Consider the following 18,746-nt stretch of genomic DNA (forward strand, 5'->3'; position numbering starts at 1 on the left):
TTTTTTTAAAAAATAACTAAATTACCGACCGGTATGGTAGTTGATAGGATTTTAAAAAACAGACAATTTTGATGTAATATTAGGTAGCTTTTCTATAACAGAGAATATATACCCTATTTATATATTCTCTTAATTCATTGAATTTAGAATTTCAACAGTATCTCTTGACCCAAATAAAAATTAAAAAATTCAACATTAACCCTGCCCACACCCACACCATCTTTTAAGTTCTAGACATCACACTATTTTCTTTAGTATGCAATGCATGTTCATAGAAAATATTAGAATGCTAAAAAGACAACATGTTGCTGGCAAAGGAAAAAACAAAGAAAAAGACAAGATGCTGAATTGAAAGAAATGCACCAATATAAAGTCACAAAATGAAATATTTTCTGACAAATTATAATGCTATGACACAACTAATACCCCGATAGTTGTAACATTTTCAATGACATATGCAGTTATAAAGTCCAAAACAATCTTTTCAATTAATCAAAAAATAATATTTATAATAACAAGCGACTTTCATTCAACAAACAAAGGCATCGAACAAGACAATTTGGTTTCCTTAAATACCAAAATGCTAATTTAATAACAAGATAAAATAAAATTCTTGTTTCATTAATGAATCACATTCATATCCCTTGAACTAAGCAATTAACATTCTTTGGCAAAAAAAAACTATGCAATTGAAATTTTAAAAAATAAAAACCTATGCAATTAACATAACAAAGAAAAAATAAGAAAAATAATAACTGTGTTTTTCTTTTTTCTTTTGTTTTACAGTTTAATCTATTGGAGGATTGAGAGCTATACTTCCTTGTGTCGCCGTCGCAGTGGGGAACATGAAGGGCACATAATCAAACCGTTGACGTTGCATACCGTACAAGGCCTGAACCCACCCTTGTCACTATAGACCTTATGGCTCCCATTACATTTTTGACAGAGAACAAATCTGAGCCCTCCACAAAAATCACAAGCTCTGGGGTCCACCACTGGGAGCCCTTGGATCAGTCTCTTCAGTTCACCACTCTCATGGAGCTGCTTCACCTCTTCGGCCCCACCAATGAACAGCCCGCCAATGAAAACCATTGGCAGAGTCAAAGTCTTATTCCCCGTAATCTCTTGCAGCTCGTCTAAAAATTTCACGTCCATCGACAGATCTCGCTCGTCGATCGGGGCGCGGAACCCACGGAGGATTGATCGGACGGTCTTGCCATCCTCGAAGGTCCTGCGCACGACGCGAAGGCTAGTGTAGTAGATTACGACGCGCTGGTCACCGTCGGGTAGTTTGGGGCTGTGTGGGGTCGCGTTTCGGTGGGCCCACAAGCGAAGGACTGACGTGGATATCTTGACTCGGTGCAATATGGAGGCGCTCCTCGGGCTGAGGGCTTCGGATTCGGGTTGGGGTTCGCAAAGGTTTTGGATGTCTTTGAAGGATGAGCAGGAAAACCTTCTCTGAGAGCGTGGAGCTCTGGCTGTGTGCACCCTGCTTGGTGATTTTAGCCATGGTGCCCACATGGTACGAGAGAGAGAGAGAGAGAGAGAGAGAGAGAGAGAGAGAGAAGGTGGATTTTTGTGGGAGGAGCGGGAGAGAAGGGTGCTTTACTGTGTAGTGTCTTGGTGGGTATCTTCTTAGGGCTATTTAAGCAAAGCACAATAGGAATTAGGAAGCCCTAATAAAGAATGTGATGTTAAGTAGGTTCTGGATAACAACACGAGACATCTTTAGAATTTAAAAAATAAAAATAAGAATTTCAAAATAGTTTTCGGTTCATTAAAAAATATGATTTACAACTCATCACAGTACATCGAATATATCAAAAAATTACCCGTAAATAGTAGTTAGTCAAAAAGGAGTAACATTGCCGCTTTCAAATTTATTGATTAAATTTTGCTTTAAAAATAGTTAATTTGGTGTGCTACTAGGAGATGCGAAATAATCATAGAACAAGAAACCTTGTATAGTTTTTATTTTTCTTTTTACCAACAGGAAAGAGAAAGTTCGAGCTTCAAACATTTTACAACATTCAAAGAGGAAATATCGCAGGAGTTTTAAAGTCTATTGGTGTACATGAACTTGGTGAATTTAGTAGGCATTCACAAGGGGATGGGAACCCCTCCATTCGTTTGAGAGGACAAATTTCATAATACTAATTGTGTGGTGGGCTGAGAATTGCCAGGTATATTTGCGCTTGGTTGCAAAATATGAAAATAAGGATTGACTTACTTACCTAAGTTGCTCATAAAACATTCTATATATCTGCTAATTTCAATTTACCATAGAGTTGTATTTTCCAGTTTTGGGTGCTCAGGCCACAAATGTGTGGTCCAAAAGGTATGTGTGCATGCACCCAATTAACTGTTTTTGAGCTTTAAATATATGTGTAATTTTGAGTTGTTAATTGTAAACCCTATCTACACCAAAATTAAGTAACAAGGTGTAATCCAAATGCCTCGAACCATTGGAAATCGGAACCTGTTTTTGTAGATGCTTATTGGGCCTCATTGCCATTTACAACCCAAATGCCTATCAAGTATCTTTGGGCTCAAAAATGGATCCTAATTTATTGTATGGGACTTGCATAGCCCAACCCAATTGTCGTTTATGTTTTCTTTTTCTTTTTCTTTTGGTCAAATGTTATGGCCCTCCTATCCATAGTCTAAAATATCGATAATATCGACGAAATCTTGAGGATATTATCGTTTTGAGTCACAGATATTTCAGAATGTATCCATACACATTGTATAAATATCGACAATATCACGATAATATCGAAAAATATCGATATCGATAATTTCGCATATACTTCAGCAATATTTTGTCAAAATATTGCTATAATATCAAAAATATCGATGTAATGGAAAAAATGAAGAAAAAAAACACAAAACACATACGCAAAAGGGATTCAAACCCCTGTCATTTCACTCATCTAATGCTTTAACCATCATGTTGCTTATGTTTTTATGATAATATGCTAAAATATGTATACTGTTATTGTTTTGTTTTGAACTGTTTTTGCAAAAATTAGATTTACACATGAAAATGTGAGTCTCTTTGACCTTTCCCTTTTGGGATGGAATCGAGTGGCTCATGGAAAGAATCCGAGACCCAATCTTCAAACGATTTTGCTTATGGACAACGTCAACCAATCTCGGATCTATATGGGTGGCATGTTAACAATTACATGCAAAACTATTTTGGGGATTTATCATTTGATATTACTCTTCACAATACACTTACTCTAAACCCTAAACCCTTTGTGATAAACTAATAGATAATTGACTAAATAAACATCCTCCAAAGTTTCAATAAAAATTTCCAAGTTTTTCTTACAATTTCTGTGGTTTTTATTCAATTTTTATCGATATCGATAATATCTCGAAATTTTCATCTAAATTTCTGTGTTTTTGGACTACTGATATTTCCAATACTATCAATATTTTAGACCTTGCTCTTATCTAATGATGTTTAGACTTAGATGATGGTGTGGTGTGCGCAACTTTTACAGGACTAGGTTCCTGAAAATTAGATGTATGGAAGACCCAAATAAAAATCTCATCAGAGTTTTGGTGGCATTTCACCCGATCATCGGAGCATGCGGTTCTTACGGCAGGTTTAGTACACATTCTCTGCTTTCTTTTGGTTCTCTGTTGACTATCAAGCAACTAGCCCGCATTTGAATTGCAATTGATTTTGTATTTTTGTTCATGGAATTCATGTGGTCAAATTGTTAAAAAAATGCTATAATTTCTTTTATCATGTTGGGATTCTATTGTTGTTTAGTCTCTCATGTGACTCTGGCAAGTTTAATGCTCTTGATTGTACTTGTAGGAGATCTATAAATATTATAAATCATAATTTCATAATTAGATTATTATTAATGGTATATTTATTAATTAAGAATTAGAATTCTCATCAATAATTGAATTCCACCTATGAAGGATTTTTGCGTTTACTTCACATCAAAAAATTGAAAAGTAAGTAAGTCAATGATTAATAAAGACACAAGTTGTTTTTGACTTCAGGTCTGATTGCCTCGCTCGCCCCTCCCTCGAAATGTGAGCTTTACTGGTAATGAGGCTAAATTAAAAAGATGCCACCATCACAAATTAATGATGGTCGTTTTAATTGAACATCATTAATTTGTGATTGTTCAATTAAAAAGATTCCACCATTATTCAACAATCCGCAGTTTAGGTGTTTCTTGCCAATTTGCTTGGGTATATCCAGTTAAGAGATCCCATGCATGGCTAACCATTATTCTTATTTATTTTTGTCATGATGTCATCATATATATGATACCATGACCATCTTGTTGAAAATAAACATTTATTTTCCTTTTCAGATATGAGGATTGAATTTGAAAATCGTTTGCAAAAAGAGTCTATCGAAATTCCAATGCAACTATTGTCAAGAAGAACAACGCTCCCATTGCAATACAGTGTAAGAGGGAGTGGTGAAGTGTTGATATAAACATTTTTGTTACTCTAGATATAAGAATCTCCCCATAAGCAACCTTTTGTTCAACTTTTATGGCATCGTGTCGTGGGTGGCAAGAACTGCATAGATATTATTACGCTCCCATTTTAGTTTCTTATTATGTTCATTTATGGTAAATGGTGAAACAAAAATCATCTGTACAATGAAGGGAACATCAAGTTAGTGTACCTTGTGTTTGTTCATCTCGACATGAAGGGAACATCAAGTTGGAAAGAGGACTTCAGACAGATGATACAGAGGGATGTTGAGGTTAGGGACACAGTTCTTGGGGTGGAGTACTTCTCAGATGTTTACAACTTGGAAGGACCCCAGTACTATGAAGAGAATGCACTGGGGGCATTCCTGTATTCTGCAAATGCCATTTCGGATGTGAATGGTTATATCTGGAAGGCCTTCAAGCAAAATATGGAATACGAATATTACTTTGTATAATAATTTGTATAATGCAATTAGTTTGTTTAAATTATTTGTATAATATTAAATTATCTGTGTAGTGTGCACGAATCGCAAAATGTTTAATCATGTATAGGGGGAATGATTTAGATTAACATCTACTCATCTTGGATATGTCATGCAAACAAAGACAGAATTGAGTTAACATAAGCTCTAGTCTAATGATAATTTTAGTCGAAATATCAGATTGTATTAGTTAGGCAGGTAAAGAGCATATTAAAAATCCAACACGTTTAAAATTGTAAGATAATTTAATAATATAAGTTGACACCAAATCATCGGATTATTTACTCATATTCAAAGTCTACTACGAGTGTAAGATACGAGCCCCTATTGTTCCGGGAAAGTCGTATGTCTGTATAAAATAGTCCTTTCGCTCTGAGGGTGTGTGAAGTGAAAAACCCTAACTAGCCAGAGTATCCTCACTACGCTCACCCTGCCGCCCTCCTCTCTCTTCTCTCAGTTTCTTCACTTCTTCTCCCGGTAAGCTTCCGGCTCCGGCTCACACCAGTTTAACCTCTTGTCTTCGTTTAATTGTTGATCTCTTCTTCCTATAATTTTCGATTTGTCTTGTATGTCTGAATTTCTGATTCCTGTTTTACACAGAGTGAAGGTTCGGCTTGGGGTTTGGTTTTAGAGGTTTCCTCTCTTTTTCTCTCCCGCTGACCCAGGTGATGAGCCTTTGTTTGTCGTTGTGTTTTAATAATAATTTAATTAGTGTGCTTTGATTTGGTTATTCTGGCCTTGGTTGACTGTTTTAATTTGTAATTACCTTTCTTCGCTTGATTTCTCTCCCGCAAATTAGTTTTTTCTTTTTGTTACCAGTATGGATGGGAAAGGATCCGCTTCAGCAAGTGGTAGTGCGCTACCGACTGTTGATTTGAATGTTCTACTTGGGAGGCGTACGCTGAATAAGTTCTTAGAGACAGAGAATTCCTTTGATAATAATAAAATCACTCCCATTTATCAGAGAATTTTTAGGTCAGTTTATTTTATTTATCAGAAAGGCATGCGTATATATTATTAACTGTGTGTGTGGGTGTTTTTTTTATACTCCGGATCTCTCATTGGGGCTATTTCTGAACTCGAGTCAAGAGGGATCACTCGTGGTTACCTCCAGCCCCATCAAATCATGGTTGGTGGTGGCCCTTATGTTGAGTTTATGAAGGCCGTTACCTAGACCAGAGGAGGACAATCCGACCGCGCCTACCTACAGAAAGGAGTTTGATTCCCTAGTACGGAAGATCCTTGGTGAACGAGACTTCTCGAACTTGGAGTTGAATCATTTTCTCCACATCACAGCTTCTGCTGCTTCTGGACGACAGAGTTTGTAAGCAAGTAATTTAATAACTTTTTTCTTATGTTTTATTTAAATCTGTTCATATAGGAGCGTGCACTAAGTAGGCCAAAGCACACACAAAGACAGATGAAATAAATAAACCTGGAAAAAATGATAGGTAATTCACCTTAATGCATGAATTTCAGTATAAAAGCCCAAATATAGGTTGAGTGCACATGGACATGCTAAAATTTCCCTAATCAGATTAAAGATAGTAGTTATCTGATCAGATTAGTTGTGTCATTAGTTACTGTTGTAACTTGTAAGTAATTAGTTAGTGCTGTTGTAACAGCTAGTACAGGTGGCTTTATCTATTGTATAGATTAGTTAGATGCTAAGCTGTCAAGGCTAATATAAAAACGCTTCTGTAATTATACGCCTGTTCGATCCTCTCTAACTTTTCTTCCAAACAGTGATTTTCCCCATCAACCAAACAGTTTTCTTCCGCTCCAATTCTCTTATAATCAACTTCAAAAATGCTTAAGGGTGAAATTGGGCATGTATCGCTCTTTTTATAAGTGTTATTTTCATTAACTGCAGATTCAATTTTAGGCAACTCCAATGGCATCCAATACTGTTGTCATCTGCTGAATTGCCCCAGTTAGTATACCATCTGTTTCTTCATCTCGACATGAAGGGAACATCAAGCTGGAAAGAGGACTTCAGACAGATGATACAGAGGGATGTTGAGGTTAGGGGCACAGTGCTTGGGGTGGATTACTTCTCAGATGTTTACAACTTGGAAGGACCCCAGTACTATGAAGAGAATGCATTGGGGGCATTCCTGTATTCTGCAAATGCCATTTCGGATGTGAATGGTTGTATCCGGAAGGCCTTCAAGCAATATATGGTATACGAATATTACTTTGTATAATAATTTGTATAATGCAATTAGTTTGTTTAAATTATTTGTATAATATTAATTGTTATTGTTCAATCATTGCAGAAAGATGATGAAAAAGGGATGAAACTTATGGTATTAACATAAACCTATAATTTGATTTGTTTGTTTGTGTTTTTTTTAAATAATAAAATAATATATTAATGTCTACTAATATTTTTATATTTTTATTTTTGCAGACACGGGAGCAAATATTTGATGTGCTTATTTCCTTCTTCCCGCACATGCTTATTGATGTGTATGATTTCCTTGTAAAGAAGGGCCTTCCAATTGACGACGTACTTTGATTTGATTGATGCAGGGGCAAAGTTTAATGTCTAGGAAATGAGTCTTCATAGTTCTGAAGATTTATGCTACTTTTAAGTCTCAATATGTGTATTAATATGGATCCTTCCAGATTCAAGTACCAATTACCGAGGGGCTACTTTGTAAACTTCCAGAGGTTCTTCTGTAAACTTTGTTTTTCAGAATTTAGACTTCAAGGCAATAGACCCGAAAAACATATTCTAACATATTCTAGTAATTTCTGTAAGAGATAATTTTACTAGTCACCACGTATTGTGTGTGGATCGTATCTCACTAGTAGCTTGATAAGATTTCTTTTTCGTTTTTGTTTTTTGGTGAGATGTACTTTCGTCATTTGAATTATTGATTATATTATACTATAATGAAAAAAGAGTAAGCATGTTGATCTAAATGCGTCCATACTGAGTAGGAATTGTACACAAAATCTATCATACTTGCATTTGCGTAATCCCAAGTTTTAAAATAGATTAAATTCATCATATTAGTCGGTGACAAAACTTAAGCATGACCACGACTTACTCATAAATTATTAGGATGCGCGTATCATGTTCAAAAAAATAAACTCAAAAATCATTATTGAAATTTTTTTTAATGGTTATGATTAGCTGATATTACAAATTTAATGGTTATGATTAGACTATTTATCGTACCAAAAAATACTCATAATTAGCTGATATAATTTGTAAATTAGGATAATACAAAAGATATGGAAAAAATATAAGAGAGAAAGTAGTTATGTCATTATCCCGTCGTTATTAGGACGGACGCTAAAAGGTAGACAGAGTCATGCAAACGCCTTCATCTGAAATCAATCAAGCCAGAATCTTAAAGCATCCGACGGTCAGCGACCCCTCCTCCACCGTCCAATAAACATCCTCTATTGGCGCGCCGTCATCGCCGAAACCAAGAAACCGAACCCACAACTTTTATTTATTTATTTTTTCGTCAGGCAAAAGCAGAGGAAGAAATACAGACAGCTGAGGCTCCACCAAACCTCGTCGTTGAATCACTATGTTTGCTAAGCTCTTCAACAAGTCATCGCCACAAGCAGCTTCACATCCTCGGGTACTCTCTGCATTGCTTTCTCATTGCTAATTTGTTTTTGAGTTTCTTTTTCTTAATCGCATTTCATTTTGCTAAAAAATGATTGAATTTATGAATGTTTGAATTTATCTATGATTGTTTTGGTGTGAAAATCATTGACGCACTACAGTGGAGGCTCATCGAATTTGAATACTAACTGAATTTTAAATTTTCATCACTGAAAAGGAAAAATTTGAAGGAGAAACAGAGGGCTCGCTGTTGATCAAAATTGATTGTGTATAAGTGTATTGAAATTGTTGAGCTGAAACATTTTATGATATTCTTTATTGGCATAATGTGGTTCAGGCAAGGGTCAGACAAGCGGATTTGGATCCGCGCGTCACGGTTCACTATGGGATACCATCCCCTGCATCCATTCTCGCTCTCGATCGCACACAAAGCCTGTTGGCAATTGGAACTCTGTGAGTTTTCACAACTATCATGTTATAGATAATGTGTATTTTCTGTGTTATAGATGTTCTATGTGTATTATACTTGTCACAAGATTTTCATTACTTCAGTTGTTGATGTATATTTTCTTCACTTTATACATATTCTCCTGAGCCCTCCAAATTTTCCTGCTCAAATTCAAAAGCCAAATTTTGTGGTGCATAAGTGTCATTTCTTCAAAATAGTAGAAGATCCTTAGGCCGATTTCCCAATTTCACAGAAGCTCTCAGTATGCGCATTGTCACGCAAAGTTAACAAGTGGGCATTACATGCAAAAGGTAGGAGTTTCTTAACTTGAAGTTGACTTTATTCTGCCCTGAACGCAGGGATGGTAGGATAAAAGTGATAGGTGGTGATAATATCCAAGAGCTTCTTACATCTCCAAAGCCGTTGCCTTTTAAAAATTTAGAGGTTAGTAAGTTCAGAATGTTTCCGGGATCTCATAAGTCAACTTGATCTGTGTATAGTTTGACAGAAATTTTCCTTCTTTTTTGTTCCTCTAACAAGTTGGTAGATTGTGTATTTACAGTGGGAATGCAATATAACTGCTTTCTCTGTTATTTATGGCACCAATTACATGTACAGCACTTGTAAAATTTATTTCTGATCTTTCGGTCGAAATTCATTGGTTGCAAATGTAAGTTAAAACGTGACAATGGAATATAAAATTATACTATCATTACTGCCAGGTACATTGGAAGCGAATGTGCAATCGTCTCTGTTCTGAAGTATGATGTTGATGATGGAAAAATTAAGTTATTGCCATATTATATTACTGCGAATTTCATAGATGGTAATAGCCAAGGTTCTTGTAATTGGCTGATGCCATATTTTTTTGTAATGCAGACGCCCTGGGGTGCTTCTGTGGTCGTGTAATCTCCACTATATTCTAATGCTCAATTATTTTCTAATTTTGCAGAAGCAGCTGGAATGTCATTGCCTGATCATCTTTCTGTTGTTGGAGTTCTCCATCAACCTAACTCTTTGGGAAACAGGCAAGATAAATCGTGTGAAAATACTATGCCTAGATCCTGGTTTTTCATTTCAAAGCATGCATTTGGTTGTCATATGCTTTTCTACTAGTGGCAAAACATGGTTAATTTTTACGATTATAATTCTCTGGATCTAAAGCATATTGACATGATGGGCTGGACGGCCAGTTTAGGCATATAGTTGTTAATTAAGTGTTTTTATGAGTGGTCATGGACTCTCTTTGACATTCATCAGATTTTGGGCACGATTGACTATTGGCCAAGTAATTCAAGTAGCAAGAGATGTTCAAACTAGTTCCTAAGTTGAACACATATGTTGGCACACACAAACATATATATGATACCATGACCATCTTGTTGAAAATAAACTTTTATTTTCCTTTTCAGATATGAGGATTGAATTTGAAAATCGTTTGCAAAAAGAGTCTATCGACATTCCAATGCAACTATTGTCAAGAAGAACAACGCTCCCATTGCAATACAGTGTAAGAGGGAGTGGTAAAGTGTTGATATAAACATTTTTGTTACTCTAGATATAAGAATCTCCCCATAAGCAACCTTTTGTTCAACTTTTATGGCATCGTGTCGTGGGTGGCGAGAACTGCATAGATATTATTACGCTCCCATTTTAGTTTCTTATTATAAGTTAACATTTTTTGATGGTAATCCATGGTGAAACATCCAAACTGTTGTCATCTGTACAATGAAGGGAACATTGCCCCAGTTAGTGTACCTTCTGTTTGTTCATCTCGACATGAAGGGAACATCAAGTTGGAAAGAGGACTTCAGACAGATGATACAGAGGGATGTTGAGGTTAGGGACACAGTTCTTGGGGTGGAGTACTTCTCAGATGTTTACAACTTGGAAGGACCCCAGTACTATGAAGAGAATGCACTGGGGGCATTCCTGTATTCTGCAAATGCCATTTCGGATGTGAATGGTTATATCTGGAAGGCCTTCAAGCCAAATATGGTATACGAATATTACTTTGTATAATAATTCGTATAATGCAATTAGTTTGTTTAAATTATTTGTATAATATTATTTGTTATTGTTCAATCATTGCAGACAGATGAGGAAAAAGGGAAGAAACTTATGGTATTAACATAAACCTATAATTTGATTTGTTTGTTTGTATTTTTTTTAAAATAATAAAATTAGGGCAATATATTAATGTCTACTAATTATATATTAATACTAATATATATATATATATATATATTTTTTTTTTGCAGACAGTGGAGCAAATATTTGATATGCTTATTTCCTTCTTCCCGCACATGATTATTGATGTGTATGATTTCCTTGTAAAGAAGGGCCTTCCAATTGACGTTGTACTTTGATTGATGCAGGGGCAAAGTTTAATGTCTAGGAAATGAGTCTTTATAGTTTCTTCTGAAGATTTATGCTACTTTTAAGTCTCCATTTGTGTATTAATATGGATCTTTCCAGATTCATGTACCGAGGGGCTACTTTGTAAACTTAAAATCAGAGGTTCTTCTGTAAACTTAGTTTTTTGGAATTTAGACTTCTAGTAATTTCTGTAAGAGATAATTTTACTAGTTACCACATATTGTGTGTGGATCGTATCTCAGTAGTAGCTTCATAAGATTTCTTTTGTTTTTGTTTTTGTTTTTTTGGTGAGATATACTTTCTTCATTTGAATCGGTAATAGGTATATGTATAGGGTGCTAATTTTCTCACTTCTCTTTCGTCCATTTACATTCACTTTCAAGCCATACATACAATAATGTCTGTTTATTTCAACTTCTGCCTAAACATAATGACTTGGATCTAAAAATACCTAAACATAGTGGCTGCCTGTTTTGAGTTTAATACTTGCTGTCCCATATATAACCTGTCATTTTGAACAATATAAAATTATTTTCAGGAAGTTGATGAGTAGGACAGCTTTTACAAAGGAAATATGGTTTTAATAATATTCATTATTTAATAATGGATTGTGTATTTATTATTTGGTATGATTCACCAAAACTTACCTCTCATGCTCATGATCCCAAACCAATTGGCAAAGTCTAAACAAACACTGTTCTATAGCGTTTGTGAAGGAAAAATCTACAAGAATATTCAGACTATTGAATTCCCAGAACCAATGCCTAAAACTGACATTAGAGATAATAGGTACTGTTGTTGCCCTGGATATATATAATATATGGTTGGTTGGCCATTGTAGATTGTTATCATGTAGGCGACGACCACCAAGTCATTATAACTCTCTTGAACCCTTTCAGCAGCAGCAAGGGGTTGTCCTGCATCCGTCTTCCTCACTTGGAGGGATCAGATGGCATCCGATCCCCCTCAAAGGTTGTGAATGAAACTAAGGGGGACCTTTTACATGTTCGAAGATTTTGCGAATTGAAGAAAGACGACGAAGGCTCCTCCTCCTATGGGGAGTACATCACCACACACTTGATGGTTTTCAAGGTACTACTCAACGATGAAAATGAAGATCAATTTGTATCGGAGGAACATGTGGAGTAGTTGAGCTGAAAAGCCTTGGGGATGAGGCTCTCTTCGTCGAGGACAATTATTGCCCTCCAAGTTGTTGGGAAAAAGGCATGCCACCCTCTTTCGGCCTCAGTGAGTTGATGATATTTTGGGTTCTTTACATATGATTCTCTGAATTGTGTATTTAGCAATTTTATAAGTATTATCTCACAGGCAAACTTAACACTTTATCTTTGATTAGTTTGTACTTCTTTTATCCACTTTCAGAAAATGACTTATATGGCAAACTTAGGATTTATTATGGCCTCAAATTTTAAGAGCACCAGAAAGTTCTTATGAACTAGGAGCATATACAATTCATGACCAAGGTTCTGCTCCTACATTGATCTGGAAATGGTAAACAACATGATATGAGATAAATATAATGTTGCCAGTACATCTTTGCGCTGCAACACACATAGCATAAGCAAATTAAACTTCTTACATGAATATTGACGTAGATGAACCTTCTTGTCTAATTCCATCTAACAGTTTTTTCATACATCTTTCAAATTAAGATTAATGTGTCAGTCCATTAATCACAACTGACAAGTTAAACCTATCCCACTCCATTCAACTACTTGTATCACTATCTCCGCATTTAAGCACCGGGTCTTCAATCTCTGTTTTGTTAAATAACATAAGCTGTAACAGACGAAAGTTTCCTACATTAGGTCACCCAAGTGTCTTAAATATGTCAGGATACTGTGTAGGGTAAGGGAACACAAGTTTAGGCGGTCTCACCAATTATCCCATTTTTGGTCCTCTAGATATAAGAATTTCTCCATAAGCGACCTTTTGTTCAACTTTTATGGCATCGTGGGTAGCAAGATCTGCAGAGATAATATGCTCCCATCTCAGTTTCTTATTAGATTAAATGGTGAACATAAATTATAGTAGTAAAAAGGAGCACAAAGAACATCAGCGGAGGGAGAGGAAAAGACAAAATATATATGGATATGTACCACAAGTCTTATAAAAGAAGATAGCTGCTTCTTTTCGAGTCCTTCCAGCAGTTAGGTGGTCCAGGGATTCTACTTGAGGGGCTCCCGCTGTGTCGAAATGTGATTTCAATAACCTGCAAGCATTTAGGTACAAGGAGAAGATGCAATCATGTAGCCAAAACTGAAAGATACTTATGGACCAGGCAATGCATCATATCTTAAGGACTAACATACCTTCTAATAGAATCAGTTGTTTTGTCAAGAGGCTGATCGTTGATTGGTTTTTGGGTTTGTGTTGGTCCAGTTTCCACAAAGAAATCTGCAAACATAGTCGGGATAGCTGGTGATTGAAAGAAAGGAAAGAAGTTTACCACCCTAGGTTTAGTTGCTGCAACAGTAAATGATTGGTAGGTCAAATACCTGGCTCTGATGTCGGGCCATGTTCATGTAACCTTGACAACTCGAAATTTACATCAGGGTGATTCACCTCAAATACAGGTTCAAGTCTAACACTGCTATGTCCAGATGCAGAATAAGGCCTTTGCCGGTTGGATCTGTTCACAGTCAGTACTTCATCACAGGGTTTAAGAGAAGCAAAAAGACTATAATTGCATGTGACATATCAAGACATACCAAAGAAAGAATTTATCACAGGGTTGATAGAAATGTTTTGCCAACCTTCCTGAATTGGCTTCTGAAGGAATTGCCTGCCCAGATGCTGAGCTTGGGATGGATCTTACCTCATCTTTACATTCCAGAAAAAGCAAACTAGTTAAAATATCAGTGCATATGTTTGAAGTACTTCTCAAAGAGAAGCAAGGTATGCAACGTATTAAATAAATTCAATCGTACCAGAATTTCCAGGGGTTGCCATTGGGTTAGCATCAGTTCCCCCTAAACCATTATTCTCAAGATTGGCTGTCAGTCCTTCCAGGACTACCTGTGCTGGGTCACTGTTGCCTCTTGTCATACCAGAATGTCGTCTTTGCTTATCTATGGAAGGCTCTAAGGACTGGGAGCCAACTCCACTATGAAAATCTTCAAAAGGCTTCACATTTCAACACATTGCAACTTGTCAGACATGAGCTTAATTGATTTCTTAGAAAATGAAAAAGTAATAGAAGGTGGATTGGCTTACATATCCTACTGGATCTTCATATTGTTGTCTTCCAGGCGGTGTTGAAGACGATGGCTCTGGGGGCAGGGGTGGAGTAGTCCGTTCTGCACACAGATTAATAGTTAAGGTATTCTTTCTATTACTTGAATAATTCATGAGGAATCTCGCAAAACAAACTATGGCTATAACTGACCAGAAGGGGAGGCACGGGGAGTTCGGGTACTTTTCATCCACAGGTCAAGGAGAGGACGTGGATAATATATGTCTCTACTTCCAGTTGTAAATAAATCACCAATTAGTACAATAGGTGGCAGCTCCATGAGGTTAACTATCTTCATAGTTGCCATTACATCTGTCCGCTGCAACACACATAGCATATGCAAATTAAAGTTCTTACATGAATATTGAAGTAGATGAACTTTCTTGTCTACTTCTATCTAAAAGTTTTTCATACATCTTTCAAATTATGATCAATGCTCATTCCATTAATCACAACTGACAAGCTAAACCCAACCCAGTCCATTCAACTTTTAGTTAGTATGCACGTATGTAGTTTCCCTTACTTGTCACATTAAGCTTGGTAGTTAAACTTCACCTGTAAATAGAATGGGAGACTGAAGATCAACCTTAGAGAGCAGGGACAAACCTTTCGTTTTCTTCCTCTTCTCGAAACTATGTCTGAATAATTTTGAAGCCAAGATTGGTATAAATGACCAGGAATGATTGTTTGTTCAAAATCCATTGCAGAGGCTTGCTTTCTTCTTGTTTTCCTTCTTATAGGCCCCTGTCTCTCTTGAACCTGCTTCATCCCCACTTTCTAAATTGATTAGTTTGTAATTTTATCCACTTTCAGAAGATGATTTATATGGCAAACATAAGATTTATTATGCTACCTGTCTAAATTCCTGGCATTCCTCTGGCTTATTGACCTGTTGTTCTGGATGTTGATCATCTTGGATTGTATCAGCTGTGGGAGGTCTTCAGATTAGCATGCATACATGCCTAAACCTTTCACCTAATTTCTATGGTGGAATTTCTTTCTCAAGTACAAGAAACTGAAAAAGTAACCAAATGCAGGCACGTAGTTGATAGACACTAAAAGAATCATTTTAAGTGGATGAATAACAGAATCATGTGAAAAATATATAATTCAAGCTTATTCCCATACAAAATACTACTACAATGATAAGCAGGTAGCAGTGTAGCATTCATGAACAGAATTCTCTCACAAAATGAATTTATAAAATGAGGGACAAGAATTTCATGTTTGCAATTATGTAACTCGCATTAACCTAATTGCACAGTGAAATATATAGACATTTAAACCAACGTGGAAAAGGAAAAAGCTTCAGGTGGTTACTTGTCAGTTCCCTATTTCTAAATTCATCTAAATTCAGAAAATTGAAAAATTACTCTATAGGTAAAGAACGTGCTGACCTTTTTGATGTTCATCTTGAGGAGGCGAAGGAGGAATGTGAATCTGTGTGTGCTCTCCTGACGTGAAGTTCAACTGTGTCTCCTCGTCCCCTTCAATGTCAAATCTGCCATTTACATAGAATAGACATATAAGACCATGACTACGAAAGCATGGGGTTTTGTGATTCAAAAAGGAAAACATGGGGTTTTGCTGTAGGAGGAATGAAACACAACTCACCTCTCCAAGCGACTGTGCAAATATGCATCAGCCTGACATGAGTCAAAACGTTCAGGTAAGGTGATATTCTCGGCCGCAGCTGAATAAGAGGATGACATAGGTTAGCAGGTAAGTAAGATTTGGAAATATGTGGTCAAAAGATTCAAAACTTAGACCACTGTGAAGATAGCAGATTAAAAGAATGACAGAACCTTGATGGAACTGCTGAGGTGGATCTTCCTCCCCTGCATCATTGTTAACATACTGTTCGTCCACACTATCAAGTCGCTGCAAGGGTAGCACAGAATAAGTAAATGAGTAACTGTTTCTTTAGAGGACTCCATCAATTTAGAAATTTCTGTATGGAGTTCATAGATAGGCATCTTCCTACCACACATAATAACTATAAGCATAACAGTGGAAACAGCATTTCCTTTCTAATGTAACCACATCAACATGAGGGTGAGCCTTGTCGCATCAGAAAAACTTCAACCAGGTGTCATTAATGGTGGTATAACCTCCATCGAACAGAAACTACATTTCTCCCTAGAATGTCACATCATCACTCAGGTAGCAGGTCTAGAAGCACAAATTATTGACTGCCTTGGTTATGATGGAAAATGCTTCTATAAAACTTATTTTTATTAACTAAAGAATTGCAATTGCACTCTCCAAATTACTTATGATCCACATTTAAATCACAAAAGACAAACAATGAAAATAGTTTAATAATTAGCACACATGAACTTGGCAAAAGAATGAACTCTAGTAGCACTGGCACCACTCAAAAGGGAAAAAAATGAGAGCTCAAAGGCCATGAACTTGAAAATATTTCATCATTTGGATGCTTGCAGAGTTTTTTCGATACTTACCATAGCAAAATAGGAGGTTTGCTGGAACATGGTGGTGGCCCTGTTGGAAAAATTAAGCATTCCTTCAATATCTATGTCTTCATTCTCAGGCAGAGTTACAGCTTCTTTCCTACAGACATGGAGACACACCCAAAGCAAAACCCACAGTTAATCGAGTCAATTGACAATCCTACCCCTCCAGCATGGGTGTGACCGTGTGGGTACTTTCTACTTTGCACTACCACGATAAATCACAAGTTGGTAGTGAAATAAAGAAAAACCCAAAAGCCATTCTAACATGGGCCATTTCTAACGTGCGCCGTTTCTAAAACTTTTGGCCATTGAAGAAGAAGAAGACGACGAAGCGCCGACTGACCTGGCTTGAGATTTCCCTTTGGGGAGGACAGTTGGGTCGGCAACAGATTTCGCCTTCCATGCTTCGTTTATTTCGACCTAGAACAACACCGATAGGAAAAATCAATTAAACAAACATAGAATATAATGCCATTGGTCAACCAGAAATAGGAAGATATTTCAAGTATTTACCAGAAGACGAGTCACATCATCTGTACGGAAACGAGAGCAATACAAAAGTAAAAGTCAGAAATAGATATTCAGAAACTGGAGACCAATATGTTCAGAGCTTAAACCAAAAGAAAGAAGGATCGGACAGTCACCGTAGAGTAGTTTAACTTTTCGTTCGTACACGATGACGACTCCACCTGAAAACGCATTTGACGAAATGAATTGGTGAGCTACTGGCTATGGAAGCAGAGACCAAAAACGATGAGAATACAGAGAGAGAGTTTGGCTACCCATGAGAATGCCGGAGAGTCTGAGAGCCATGGGAACTGAAGGATTCAAAATCTCCTCGCTGCAAACAAAAAATCATGAAAATCTACATGGATTTAGCAGAATGAAAAACACTGAAAACAATTTGAAAAAATCAAAATTAATAGGAACAAATACTAAACCAGATCTTGATGATATCGAGCTTATCGAGCTTCCTCCGGTTGATTTTGGCGTGCATTGTCGCCGCCATCCTTCGTTACAAAACACAGAGAGTTCCATTTGCAAGTGCAATTGTAAATCCAAAGAAAAGTTAATTTCTAAAACAAACGACATGGAAAAAAAATCGCAGCAACAAAGAGGTTTACTCGGAGAACCCAAACAGACAGAACGATCAAAACGCATGAAAAACAGAGCTATGAAGAAATTCGCATATATTTAAACAATAGATTCAACGAAACTCGTGTGTAAAATGAATGAAGCAGATAATGCATTACCAGATTTGGCCCAGAGGAGCTTTACGAGCTAGTAGCTGGTGCGAGTAGAACATTTTGCCGTCGGTGAGAAAAGTACGACGGCAAGAGAGAGGTAAAGCGGAAGACGAAGCTGAAGAGATTTTAGAAAAAAAGGCTATGAATGAAGATAGAGATGAGAGAGGTGATAGAGAAGGAGCTAAGCTACAATGGGTGAGAGTGTGTGTGTTTGAGTGGCTTTTGGTTCTCTGAATATTAACTGATTGTATGCGCGCCAGAACGCGGAGTTAACTTCTGCAGGGGAGAGCCCGATTTCGTGTGATGTTATATAACTGATGAAGTCACCTATCGGTGTTGGGATTTTGCGTGCTACAACAGTGAAAACGGACAGATGGACGGATT

The 18,746-nt window shown here is 36.7% G+C and overlaps 4 protein-coding genes across 18 annotated transcripts; 2 read left to right on the plus strand and 2 right to left on the minus strand.

Moving 5' to 3' along the window:
• Window positions 1–587: 587 nt before the first annotated feature.
• On the minus strand, window positions 588–1,628 carry LOC103332819 (uncharacterized protein At5g39865-like). The gene has a single exon (XM_008235577.3). The coding sequence runs from the start codon at window positions 1,519–1,521 to the stop codon at window positions 811–813; it is 711 nt and encodes a 236-aa protein (XP_008233799.2). The 5' UTR covers window positions 1,522–1,628; the 3' UTR covers window positions 588–810.
• Window positions 1,629–5,284: 3,656 nt separating this feature from the next.
• On the plus strand, window positions 5,285–7,709 carry LOC107881253 (uncharacterized). 4 transcript variants are annotated; one of them, XM_089052202.1, is made up of 7 exons: window positions 5,285–5,440; window positions 5,564–5,628; window positions 5,783–5,938; window positions 6,053–6,295; window positions 6,837–7,146; window positions 7,243–7,272; window positions 7,377–7,709. In XM_089052202.1, the coding sequence occupies exons 5-7, from the start codon at window positions 6,928–6,930 to the stop codon at window positions 7,482–7,484; spliced, it is 357 nt and encodes a 118-aa protein (XP_088908328.1). In that variant the 5' UTR covers window positions 5,285–5,440; window positions 5,564–5,628; window positions 5,783–5,938; window positions 6,053–6,295; window positions 6,837–6,927; the 3' UTR covers window positions 7,485–7,709. The 4 variants fall into 4 exon arrangements, with proteins under 4 accessions (XP_088908328.1, XP_088908327.1, XP_088908325.1 ...); XM_089052201.1 differs by having other exon boundaries at window positions 5,763–6,295; XM_089052199.1 differs by having other exon boundaries at window positions 5,783–6,295.
• Window positions 7,710–8,250: 541 nt separating this feature from the next.
• Window positions 8,251–12,733, plus strand: LOC148917445 (uncharacterized). 10 transcript variants are annotated; one of them, XM_089052198.1, is made up of 8 exons: window positions 8,252–8,568; window positions 8,893–9,008; window positions 9,363–9,447; window positions 9,726–9,829; window positions 9,956–10,031; window positions 10,416–11,001; window positions 11,098–11,127; window positions 11,265–12,733. In XM_089052198.1, exons 1-4 carry the CDS (start codon window positions 8,515–8,517, stop codon window positions 9,768–9,770), a joined length of 300 nt encoding a protein of 99 aa, XP_088908324.1. In that variant the 5' UTR covers window positions 8,252–8,514; the 3' UTR covers window positions 9,771–9,829; window positions 9,956–10,031; window positions 10,416–11,001; window positions 11,098–11,127; window positions 11,265–12,733. The 10 variants fall into 10 exon arrangements, with proteins under 10 accessions (XP_088908323.1, XP_088908324.1, XP_088908315.1 ...); XM_089052192.1 differs by having other exon boundaries at window positions 8,264–8,568; XM_089052197.1 differs by lacking the exon at window positions 9,363–9,447 and having other exon boundaries at window positions 8,251–8,568.
• Window positions 12,734–12,880: 147 nt separating this feature from the next.
• Window positions 12,881–18,637, minus strand: SYN1 (Rad21/Rec8-like family protein). 3 transcript variants are annotated; one of them, XR_016126953.1, is made up of 21 exons: window positions 18,369–18,637; window positions 18,057–18,125; window positions 17,898–17,956; window positions 17,760–17,804; window positions 17,629–17,648; window positions 17,459–17,535; window positions 17,104–17,212; window positions 16,444–16,519; window positions 16,253–16,331; window positions 16,036–16,139; window positions 15,492–15,565; window positions 15,245–15,415; window positions 14,792–14,957; window positions 14,620–14,702; window positions 14,334–14,529; window positions 14,115–14,226; window positions 13,902–14,035; window positions 13,716–13,800; window positions 13,503–13,615; window positions 13,282–13,370; window positions 12,881–13,182 (listed from the first exon to the last, which is right to left on the minus strand). XR_016126953.1 is itself a non-coding variant. In XM_008235578.3 (21 exons), the coding sequence occupies exons 1-20, from the start codon at window positions 18,419–18,421 to the stop codon at window positions 13,285–13,287; spliced, it is 1,848 nt and encodes a 615-aa protein (XP_008233800.2). In that variant the 5' UTR covers window positions 18,422–18,637; the 3' UTR covers window positions 12,881–13,182; window positions 13,282–13,284. The 3 variants fall into 3 exon arrangements, 2 of the variants coding, with proteins under 2 accessions (XP_008233800.2, XP_088908314.1); XM_008235578.3 differs by having other exon boundaries at window positions 14,160–14,226; window positions 15,245–15,397; XM_089052188.1 differs by having other exon boundaries at window positions 14,160–14,226.
• Window positions 18,638–18,746: the final 109 nt, after the last annotated feature.

Source organism: Prunus mume, linkage group LG5 (assembly GCF_029339155.1).
Source record: "Prunus mume cultivar Tortuosa linkage group LG5, ASM2933915v1, whole genome shotgun sequence".
Classification (NCBI taxonomy): domain Eukaryota; kingdom Viridiplantae; phylum Streptophyta; class Magnoliopsida; order Rosales; family Rosaceae; genus Prunus; species Prunus mume.

Bases quoted from the DNA above. Each gene is read 5' to 3' on its own strand.
- LOC103332819 (XM_008235577.3), bottom strand. From the start codon at position 1,521: ATGTGGGCACCATGGCTAAAATCACCAAGCAGGGTGCACACAGCCAGA.
- LOC148917445 (XM_089052189.1), top strand. From the start codon at position 8,515: ATGTTTGCTAAGCTCTTCAACAAGTCATCGCCACAAGCAGCTTCACAT. The intron at 9,009-9,362 runs GTGAGTTTTCAC...CCCTGAACGCAG, and splicing joins CTGTTGGCAATTGGAACTCT to GGATGGTAGGATAAAAGTGA. The intron at 10,032-10,415 runs GCAAGATAAATC...TTTCCTTTTCAG, and splicing joins CCTAACTCTTTGGGAAACAG to ATATGAGGATTGAATTTGAA.
- SYN1 (XM_089052188.1), bottom strand. From the start codon at position 18,421: ATGTTCTACTCGCACCAGCTACTAGCTCGTAAAGCTCCTCTGGGCCAA. The intron at 16,520-17,103 runs GTAAGTATCGAA...CTACCCTTGCAG, and splicing joins AAACCTCCTATTTTGCTATG to CGACTTGATAGTGTGGACGA. The intron at 13,801-13,901 runs GTATTTGACCTA...CTATGTTTGCAG, and splicing joins TGGCCCGACATCAGAGCCAG to ATTTCTTTGTGGAAACTGGA.
- LOC107881253 (XM_089052201.1), top strand. From the start codon at position 6,928: ATGAAGGGAACATCAAGCTGGAAAGAGGACTTCAGACAGATGATACAG. The intron at 7,147-7,242 runs GTATACGAATAT...CAATCATTGCAG, and splicing joins AGGCCTTCAAGCAATATATG to AAAGATGATGAAAAAGGGAT. The intron at 7,273-7,376 runs GTATTAACATAA...TTATTTTTGCAG, and splicing joins AAAAAGGGATGAAACTTATG to ACACGGGAGCAAATATTTGA.